We start from the raw sequence: 10,604 nt of genomic DNA, 5'->3' as shown, positions 1-10,604 counted from the left end.
GATGGGACCCCAGGCACCAGTTCAGCTCTGCCCTGGGTGTCCTGAGGCAAGTCATTTCACCCACCCAACAGCACAGGCAGCAGAGACTCACCTGAAGCCATGATCTAGCAGCAGGCTGCCTCTAGCTTCATACTGCAGTCAGGAACTCTGGGTAAGGGGCAAGAGCACTGAACGAGGTCTGGGAAGGAAGCAGGGCACTACCCACAGCTCTGGCCTGCAGAGCCACCTTGAGCCAGTTCCGTGCCTCAGTTTCCCCATCTGTAAAACAGTTTAGGCCAGGTGGAAGGAGCGGGGCGGTGTCATTGCACCCTCCCAACCCACCTCCACCCCAATCCAGGCTTAGTTTACAGAGTCCTCATCCAAAGCATGGTCCTGTCACAGCCCTTCAAGCCCCAGGTCATCTCTTCCAGCTCATGTAGCATCAGCAGGGTCCTCAGCCTTGCAGAGAAACCTCCACCTTGGCAGACTGCAGCTACTCCTTGGCCTGCTTTTATCCCCAGCCCAAATGGGGCAGGCACCCTGATTGGGTGGGCTGGTTAACTGTTTCCTTGCCAACGCCATCATGGAGAGGATGCTCCAGGATTTTCAGTTTAGATGCAGACCAGTGTTCGGACAGGCATCAGGACTAGTGTCTTGGGGTGCAGCTGAGCAGATCGTGCCCATATCAGTGGGGTACAACACCCTGCCCTCATTGCTGAAAGTATCTGAGATCTGCTGACGTAGTCCTAGAGCATCACTGGGCGTTATTCTTCTGTGCCCAGCCCATTGAGGTCCCCAGGGTTCACAGCACAGGCTCCTAGTCACTACGGGTGCTTGTCCATGTGATAATTTGGTACTATATTGCCCTGCAGCAGCTCACAACACCCAGCCCCAGCTCCCCCCATAGCTGACCTTAGCCAACCAGTCTCTTTGCTCTCTGCCCCCAAATCTCCTCTGCTGTGGTCCTTCCAGCTGCATCCTCCTCTGAGCCCAGCATGGATCCATCTCTCAGCGCCGCGGCCCCCGGAGACACTGAGATGAATTACCAGCCTCACCTGCCCCCTGAGCTGTTGACCTCACTTAATGATATTTCAATTCAGCGTCCATGAAATAAACCAGAGACTGGGGTGCGGGGATGGGAAGGGGGGAGCCAGGCAGCCAGACAGGATGTCTGGATGGAGATTAGGTGGAAATCCAATCTGCTGGGGAGCTGGCTTCTTGGAAACCGGAGGAGCTTGCTGACAGAGCAGGGGCGCCCTGGGAACCACCTCTCCAGGCAAGACAGCAGCATGGAGAAGCACTTGGTTTATTTAAGGGTAAGAAGCTTCCCCCCACAAAAAATTGCCTTTATCCCAACAGCCTCAGAGACAAGGAGGCAGGAGCCCATCACACAAGTACTGGCTTCAGACCCTGCAGAGAGGCTAGGTATAACCCTCCATATGTGCCCAGCCCTAGGGACTGGGCACATATGGAGCTCTCCTGCTACCGCCAGCCTGCTGCAGCTCTTAGGGGGTCAAGTCTGTGCAATCCACAGCTGTCAAGAGTCCAAAGGATGCATCAGGATCAGGACCGAGGGTGCAAGGAAGGAAGGAATCAAGCCCATGTGCTTTTGTCCTAAGAAGACTTGAATTCCCCCCCGCCCCAAACTTTGCTGGGAGATATGGCCCTTCCTCCCAAAGCATTCTGGGAAGCGGTCCAACAGGCCAGATGTCTTGAATGCCCGCAGGGAGGGAGCAGGGCAATGGGAGCGGATGGATGATACTGGCAGAGGGATAATCAGCATCATGAATCATTTTCGGTGGGACGCTGAAGCAGCAGAGACGCGAGGCTGTAAAGAAGGGTGGAACCAGTGGCTCTATGGTCCGGTTATCTCCTTTCTTTTTGCATTTTCAGGACAGCTGCAAAGGCAGCCAGGCAATTCAGTCCAGCCCCAGACTGCCTGCGAAGGCAGAAAGGGTGCACTGTGGGGGTCAGGGCGCTGGGCCTGCTAGACCTGGAGGCCCCTTCCTTTCTGGTGTTAAATGCTGACTGCAAAGAGTCGGTGACTGTCCAGTGCTGCCGTGAGCATCCCAGCAGAGGGTGCTGCTGCCTTGCTCTTGACAAGCCGTGGTGCAGAGCCGGGACAGGCCAGCTTTCATTGCCAGGTGTAGCAGGTGCAGAAATCCCCCTCCTTGCTCCAGGAGACTCACCCTCACTGTACACATGAAGGCCCAGGACATGCGGGTGGGAGCAAAGAGGACTGTGCTAACATGACTTTATCATGCTGCTTTGAAACCTGTGGCTTGGGAGGGGCAGGGAGGAAAAATCACATCAGAAAGTTTTCTGCATGTATCCAGGTGGTTTCATCAATGCAAAAACTTCCCTGGGAAACACCCCCTGGCCGCCAAAGCGGCAGGGCTCTATCGAACCCCCCCAAAAGCTCATAAGAAGTGCCACTCATTGGGTCAGATGGATGGTAGGTCACCTATGGAGGCTGGACTGGAGAGTGGCCTGGGCCAGACCAGATTTTTCCCTGCTCCTCTCTCCCTGTCAGCCTCCAGCATTGAAGGTCCAAGTGCAGAGGTTGCACTGAAGGTCCAGGCAGTCCTGATGCAGAGGCCATGCCCCTCACTCCCTGCTCCATAGCGACTGATTCCCCTTTCCTTCAACAATGGGTCTGATCTCTGTTTGAATCTGGTTAAGCCAGGGGTGGGCAAAATGCAGCCCGTGGGCCAGATGCGGCCTGCCAAGCCATTCTATCCAACACGCGGGGCCCCTAAAAAATTAGAAAAGTAATATTAATCTGCCCTGGGCTGCCTGTCACATGGCCCTTGATGGCTTGCCAAAACTCAGTAAGCAGCCCTCCACGCAAAATAATGGCCCACCCCTGGGTTAAGCTGTCAGCTTCCACCGCATCGTATGAGGATGATGAGTGCCGCAGTTCTGTGGTTTTCTTTCTTCAGGGAGTGAAAATCAAAAGATTTCATAGAGATAGATAGACAGCCAGAGATCAAATGACCAACCCGCTGACTGCTAGGTAGAATGACAGACAGATAGATCGATCAATCGATCAAGATCAAATGACCAACTGACCAACAGACAGACGCAGATAGATAGATAGATAGATAGATAGATAGATAGATAGATGAGTCATGGATATAGATGAGTGTGTGTGGGCAGATGGATGGGGGTAAATAGCTATCTAGCTGGATGGATGGGTGGATGGATGGATGGGTGAATTACAGTACAGATGAGTATATGGATGTATGGAGATAGACAGACAGACAGACAGATCAACTGACTGACAGACAGATAGACTGATGGACAGACAGACAGACAGAAGATTAAACAAAGCCTGGACTATTCTGGCCAGCTGCGTGTCCTTCTGGGGTGAAAGCACAGGCTGATCCCTGACAGTTCTTGCCTGTCAGTTGCCCCAAACCCATTTTGTTTAAACGACCCCCCCCCCCCCAAAAAGCGTTTGAGACTAATGTCACTTCCCATCCATCCACCGCTTAAATGAGGCTGCCACCAGCAGAGGAAGGAGAGGGGTTTGCATCTGGGGGACGGCTAGGATGGGATGAGCTCACACAAGTAACGGGACGTCTGTTTGTCTGTCTTTCTTTACTGCAGGGCTGGCCGTGCTTCACAACCAAGAGGCATGGCAGGGGCTGGCTGGGGGTGTAGGGCCCTGCCTGCTTTGCTTCCTTGACTGGACCAGGGAGAAGCCAGCACCAAAACAGCAGCATCCTAGCGCAAGCAGCTCGCAAGAGATGCAGCTCCCAGGGTAGCAGGGTTCCTGGATCTTTCTTGGCATGAAAGTGAGAAACAGCTGTGTGTGCATGTGTGTGTGTGTGTGTGTGTGTGTGTGTGTGTGCATGTGCGCACGTGCGTGTCTGCGTGTGCATGTGTAACCCCCCCCCCATATACCTCCTGCTGTTTCCTGCCAGTTGCACGCTTCTTGCTGTCTTCTGTGCAACAAGTTTGGCACATTCTCAGCCCAGCCCCCAGGGACAAGATCCTTCTTAACACAACGTAACACTTGCACCTGCCTTAACACAGCTGACTCTCTCCATTAGGGGCTGCTGGAGGGCACCAAGTGGTCAGGCTGCCGCCCTGGGGGTGGGGGGAAGGGCATTCCTTATTAGTCCGGTTATTAATCAGATCGATTTGCATTGCCTACATGCCTCTGAGTCCCACAGTGCACCCAGGCTCCATCACTTGGAGGCCGTGTATCCTACCCAGAAACCTGGCAGTCGACACCCCCCCACCACCCCCCTGAATGACAAGAGAAGCTCAGAGGGGGACTTTCCTCATGTCCCACTGCTGGGGGTTGGAAGAGAGCCCAGGTGTCCTGATTTCCAGTCTGCAGCCCCCTCCCTCCCTCCCCACCCCTCATGATGTGACTATGAGAGCATCCTTGCAAAGCTCTTGCAGCTGGGCAAGCCCTGCTTGGCGCAAAGATGAAGCTCTTCTATATTTGTCCCAAGTCCAGCCAAAAATAGCCGGGTCTGGCACCGGGCAGTTTTCTCGAGCACGGGTGAGGACCTGGCCTGGAGCACGTCCAGGCTGCCACCGCCCCAAGGCACGGAAGAGTTAAAGCCCTCACTCACTGTCTGGGGCCTCCTACTCCGCCCACCGGAGTATGAATAGCTGCGCTCGGCTGTTTCCCGGCCACTTGCTCCCTCTCCCCCTCTGGACCACACTTCCCCTCTCTCTGCCCATCCACGGACCACGGTTGTCCAGTGATGTTGAGCATGGAGGGCTTGCTGGGGGCACGTGCTCTGGAGAAAGAGTCCCTCCAGATGTGGGACCTCAACAAGCGCCTGGAAGCCTACCTAGCCCGGGTGAAGTTCCTGGAAGAGGAAAACGAGGTGCTGAGAGCGGAGATCCAGAGAGCTAAGAGCAGCCCGGCTGAGAGGTCCTGGAGGAGCAGGTACGAGGAAGAGCTGAGAGCGCTGAGGGCTACCTTGGATGATGCCTTCAAGGAGAAGTGCCGGGCGGAGCTGGCCCGGGACAACCTGTACGAGGAGGTGGAGCAGGTGAGGAGCAGGTGCGAGAGGGAACGGGCCGCCCGGGATGAAGCCAAGAGGCAACTGGGGCTGAGCAAGAAGGAGCTGGAAGAGGAGAGGAGAGCCCAGATCTGGCTGAAGGAGAGGGCTGCCCAACTGGAGAAGGAAGTGGAGGCACTGATGGAGATACATGAGGAGGACAGAGCCCAGCTGGACCAGGAGGTTGCCCGCTTCTCCTGCAGCCTGGAGAGCTTCCGGGCTCCATCGGCTGCCTTCCAGCCCCTGGAGGTCGAAGACTACTCCAAGAGGCTGGCCGAGATCTGGAAAGGAGCCGTGGAGACCTACAAGAGTGAGGTGGCCCAGCTGGAGAGCACCCTGGGCCAAGCCAAGGAGAACCTGTGGCAGGCAGTGGAGGGCAACCGGCAGAACCAGCTGCAGCTGCAGCAGCTGGAGAAGGACCTGGCCGGGCTCAAGGCGAGGAAGGAGATGCTGGAGGAGAACCTCTCCCAGCAGTGGCAGGAGCAGAGGGGGGAGGCGGAGAAGTTTCAGGTGGGTCCAAAGGCCACGGAGGGGAGGGCATGCAGGTGGGCACTCAGGACTGGGAACCAGACTAGCATCCTTGTCCTGTCCCTGGGAAGGAGCATGCCTAGTGGTTAGAGCCTGGGAGACCGGGGCCCAGGACTGTACTCTGAGGGACAGATGTGGAGGGTGGGAGGGGAAGCGGGACTCCTGGGCTTTCTGCCTGGCTCCGGTGGTTAAATGCAGGGGGAGGCCGACTGGGCTCCTGGGTTCTCTCTGCAGCTGGGCCAGGCGCACCTGCATGCAGGAAAGAGGATTTTTGGTGGGGGTTCAGGATGTTTGCCAGTTGCAGGGCCACTTTTGGTCTGGACTGACTCATGGATTTGGACTTGATTTGGCTTGGAGCATGAAACATTTCTTTAAAAAAAAGAAGAGGATTTCCAGCCCGGGCAGGTGCAGAGAAGGGCTGTGGGAGACGGCGGCATGAGGTCTCAGAGGGGGGGATGCCAGGAGCTGGGCTGATCTGGCGGAGAGGGCTGGGCTTGTCCCAGGCATTAGAGCAGGGAGGGCATCTGTCCCAAGCCCTGAGGAAAGGGTGAGGGACATGTCCCCATCCTCCCCTTCTGCCATGCTGTGGTGCTTAGGGCTGGGGAGAGTGGGAGCCAGGATGCCTGGCTTCTACCTCCATCAAGCATGCCCTTCCCTCACTTTGTAAACCCACCAGCCCCAGTGGGTAGGAGCTTGCAAGGCATTTCTGTGCCTACACGAGGGCATGAGAGCCAGGGCTGCCAGGTCCTATGCCTGCTTCTGGGTCCCTTCCCCTCTCTGTGCCTCAGCTTCTCCATCTGCAGAAGCAGGATCATGATAGCGACTCCCCACCCCCTGCTTCAGGCACTCAGTGATTTAAAATCTTAGATCAGGCATCTTGACGTGGGGTGGGGACATCCCCTGAGTCTCTGACCAGCCTGGGTGAGCTGATGACCTTGTATTCACAGCATGTGCTGGATCTGTCTCTGTCCCATGCACTGTCTTTCTGTCTCCCTTAGAAGAGACAAAAACCTTTCCAGGCTTCTGGAAACAGGAGGGTTGTCCAGTCTGGAAGATAAAAATCCTCCCTCCATGACCTGCTTGTGGGGCGAAGACAGCTCCACAGCTGCCCTGACCCATTCTGGCCTTGGCCGTGTTCGGAGCAGGTGAAGGCTTCAGAAGTCTCTTAGACTCTGTGTCAATCTGGAGTGTAAATCAGGAAGGGATTTGGCCCTGGAAGGGGGTTGGACCCATGGGTGAGTTGCACCCAGGGCTCCAGTTCAGAGCTCTTGAAGAAGGAGAATTTTGCTTCGGGCCCAGTTTGAATGCCCGTTCGGATACTGCAAATCCAGAGTCAAACCCTCCACCCATCAATGGTGCCGGTCCAGATCCTTGCACCCAAACCTGCCCTGTCTCCACCCAGTGCATCTCTTCTCAGATCTCTCCTGCTTTCCCCCCAGGGCATTGCACACCCGCTGCGGCAGAGATCCAGTTTCCCCATCTCCTCTTCCCAGCTGTCCAGCAGCTGCTCCCCTGGGTATCATCATGAACTGAGCAAATGGTGGGGGGGAGGAAAAAAGAGCCCGACCACAGCTGTAGCCGGACAGCTGCAAAGTGGCTCCTCCGGGCAGGGCTGGTGGTGGTAGGGTGGGGGCAGGGGGTCCAGGGCACCAGGTCAAGGCAAGGCAGATAAATATGACATGGGCCTTATATGGCAGCCTGGAATTCTTCCCTCCTCTTCCCCGACCAGGTGCACGGAGAGGGGAATATGAGGAGCTAACAGGGAGGAAATCTCCAGCCTCCGGGATCAGTGTCAGGAGCAGAGCACGTGGCGTCTCCCTTTCCCCTGCCTGCTTTACTTTGCAGCTTCCCTTTCCCTGCCCCCCTCCCCCCCAGACCTTCCTCCCCATCAGTGATCAGCCTCAAAGAGCTCCTTCCCCAGCTGCATTTCAGGTGCTTCCGAGATGACAGGGCCTCCTTGCTCTCTGCCAGGGCAGGAAACCCGCTGGGGCAGCTGTTGGGCTCTGGGGTGTAACGGGATCGGGGGCTTGGCTGCCTCATCCCATTCGCACCCCAGGCGGAAGGTCCCTGAATAGACCAGGCTGCGTTGCTCTTCCTTCCCCACATCCCAGGAGGAGATGGACAGAGGCCAGGCCTGACCAGTCCATCTGAACTCAGATGAGGAAGGAAAGCAGAGTAATTGCTTCCTGTGGGAAGGAAAGCAGGAGCAATAGGAGGGGAGCGAGAGGAAAGCCTGGCTGGGGGCTGCACCAAGGAGTGCCGGCGGAGTTGCGCATGATGGGGGGGAAACTGAGGCTCCTCTGAAAGCAACAGAGAAGCAGACTTCCCCCCCTGTTGTCTCTCCACATCCCCTGCCACCTCCTTCAGGGCAGGGTGTCACAACCCTGTTACTACACCTGCCTGAGCACCCGGGCTCTGTTCTCCCAGCACGGCCCAGAAGTAAGCGCAGTATTCCCTCCTGGGCAAACTGGGGCACAGGGAAGGGCTCAGATGGGTCTGTCTGCCAGGAGTGGGTGGGGAAGGGATAAGCCAGGGGGGTGGCTTGTGGACTCACCACTGATTGCCCTTATCACCTTGGGCACATCCCTTAGCCCCTTAGGGGGAGGGGTGGTCCCAGCATGGCCCTTCCTCGCCAGGGTGCTCGGGTGCTGTCTGCCAGGCTGGGAGGCTTTGGGTGCACCCCAGGTGCATGTCCTGGCCCACTGACTTGGCCTTTCCCATCCTAGTTGGCCATCGAGGCCCTGGAGCAGGAGAAGCAAGTGCTGCGGGTCCAGATCGCCCAGGTCCTGGAGGACAGGCAGCAGCTCATGCACCTCAAGATGTCCCTCAGCCTGGAGGTGGCCACGTACAGGTGGGTCTTACCCCTGCCTACCAGAGACATGCCACGTCACACCACGCCATGCCATGCCACGAAGCACCGGAGCACACGGCCTCGGGGGCACTGGATTCATAGATTCATAGATTCATAGATTAAGGGTCGGAAGGGACCTAGTAGATCTTCTGGCCCAACCCCCCGCCAGGGCGGGAGAACAACAAAAAACCCCAAAAAGAGAAATGGGACCCGACATCCCTGCAGCAAAGGGGTCTGAGCACTTGGGATGTGCAGAGGGGCCAGTGAGAGGGGCTTCTCCAGCCTCACAGGCAGCTCCTGCTCTGAGAAAGCCCCTTTGCCAAAGGGATGGGCCAGATCGTGTCTATTGTCTGCACTTCCTTCTCCCCTCAAAGCCGTTCCCTGAGAACCTGCCCCCCCAGCCCTGCCCTGGCCCCTGCTTCCCATCCAGACGGCTTGCAGACAAGGGGCAGCTGGAGGGAGCATGGGGAGGATTGATTAGCATGAGAATGGGGCCTCCAAGCTAGCCATGATGTCATGGGGATGTGGGGAGGGGGGCAGGATGGAGCAGGGCCAGGGAGGGTGGTGCAGGAGGTGGCATAGAAGGGATAAGGGGGGTGACTGGCGGTCCCATTGCAGGCACAGTGCTCAGCAGAGCTGCCCCTGGCACTGCCGGGGGGTTACCTGCCTCCCCTGCAACCGCATGTCCCTGTGACACCTTGGTCAAGTCCCCTATCACTGTCCTGGCTCAGTCACAGCAAGGCAAGGTCAGTGCAGGGGGCCGAGCCGCCAACCTGCTCCCAGCTCCAGTGCTCACTGGTTGGTGCCTTTGCACCCATCAATCCCCCTCTCTCTTCCTCAGTTTTCCCCCGCTGCAAAGATCTGCTAAGATAAATGGACGCTGGAGCTGTCCCGCTCAGACCCCTTGGAGCATCCTGGGCTGTCTGTTAGCAGGATCATCTCCTTATTAAAACGCACCAAGTGCTGAGTTAGCCATTCTTTTATTGTGTGTTAAAGCACCAGTCTGTTCCCCACTGGCTTCCCAGGGGGTAGGGTCCTGTGACTGGAAGAGAGGAGGCAGCACCTTGTGGGCATTGGAGGATCTTTGGGCTGGAAGGTCTGCACCGAGCTGTATGTGCAGCACCGAGCACCGCAGGGCCCTGATGGCATTTGTGGCTCGGCAGAGGTCCTGGAATAACCCAGCACCCGATTCTCCATTGCAGAACACTGCTGGAAGCAGAGAGCACCAGGCTGCAGCTGCCAGCAGGGGAGTTCAAGCTGGCCAACAGCTTGCGAGGTGAGCAGGAGAGCCTGGGGGTCTGTACATGGGTCCCTGGGGCACCCCACTCTTTCAGCCACGATGGCAGGGATGTGCCCAGTCACTGCCGGTGCTGGACACAAGCTATGTACCCTATCCCCAGAGCAACACGCTGCCTGGAGAGGGCAGATCCGACTACATGTGGCAGGGGCAGAACTGGGAGGGGACAGGTCACAGCTGGGGGGGTCTGGTAACCCTGTAGAGAGGGAAAAGACACAGGGCTGGAGCCTGGGGGACTCCATTTTACCACATCCCCTGTTGCCAACTGGAAAAATCAAGAGCCGAAGCCCCAAAAGCAAAGAGCTCCAAATCTCAGGAAATTTTACCGAAAAAAATAAAAAAGCAAACAAATGGAGGGGCCTTTGCATTGCCCTTCTGGCTCCCGAGTCCTTAGGGTGCAGACAGCCATGCTTCTCCCTGCTCCCAGGAAGGTTGCAACCCTTTGGGGTGCAAAGCAGCTGAGATTCGCACCTGATCCCCTGATCCTGAAGCCAGGGCTATAAGAGAATCCAATCCGAATTTAGCAGCAGGAAGCCTAACTTGGTCCGGTGGGAGGCTACAAGATCATGTGGTGGGGCAAACACAGGGCTTCTCCCTGTAATCAGGCAGTTCCTGATTCGTTTGTCTAACGATGGGCACCACTGGCTATTAGATGACCCGAGGATGCTTGCGCTATAATTCTGGGCGCTCGGAGTTTAAAGTGTGCACTCGGTTGAAAAGGTCTCAGCTGTAATTTAAAACAAAAATAGTCCAGCAAGCAGGGGGCTATTTTCCACGGGCACCAAAAAGTGCTTGTGTGTACCCTCTTTCTAGCCCTGGCACCAATATCTGGCTTGAACTGCCAGCTTTGTAGCCCCATTAGACATCAGAGAGTCTGCAAGGGACATCTTCCTGCCCCCCCACCCCACCCCCGTCCCAT

The 10,604-nt window shown here is 56.8% G+C and overlaps 1 protein-coding gene and 1 long non-coding RNA gene across 2 annotated transcripts in view; both read left to right on the top strand.

Moving 5' to 3' along the window:
• The window catches only part of LOC109295034, a 13,970-nt gene extending 11,544 nt beyond the window's left edge, over positions 1 to 2,426 (top strand). The window contains exon 3 of the long non-coding RNA XR_002096674.1: positions 2,275 to 2,426. This is a non-coding gene — a long non-coding RNA (uncharacterized LOC109295034). The remainder of the gene's footprint in view (positions 1 to 2,274) is intronic.
• Positions 2,427 to 4,621: 2,195 nt separating this feature from the next.
• Positions 4,622 to 10,604, top strand: part of NES (nestin) — an 11,039-nt gene continuing 5,056 nt past the window's right edge. Inside the window, exons 1-3 of the mRNA XM_019520316.1 lie at positions 4,622 to 5,519; positions 8,264 to 8,388; positions 9,591 to 9,664. Of these exons, the coding sequence (XP_019375861.1) occupies positions 4,707 to 5,519; positions 8,264 to 8,388; positions 9,591 to 9,664 (1,012 nt within the window). The 5' untranslated portion in view covers positions 4,622 to 4,706. The remainder of the gene's footprint in view (positions 5,520 to 8,263; positions 8,389 to 9,590; positions 9,665 to 10,604) is intronic.

This window comes from Gavialis gangeticus, unplaced genomic scaffold (assembly GCF_001723915.1).
Source record: "Gavialis gangeticus isolate Ggan-Ray unplaced genomic scaffold, GavGan_comp1, whole genome shotgun sequence".
NCBI lineage: Eukaryota > Metazoa > Chordata > Crocodylia > Gavialidae > Gavialis > Gavialis gangeticus.
The sequence above is the reverse complement of the archived record's forward strand: the minus strand, read 5'-3'. Positions and strand labels throughout refer to the sequence as shown.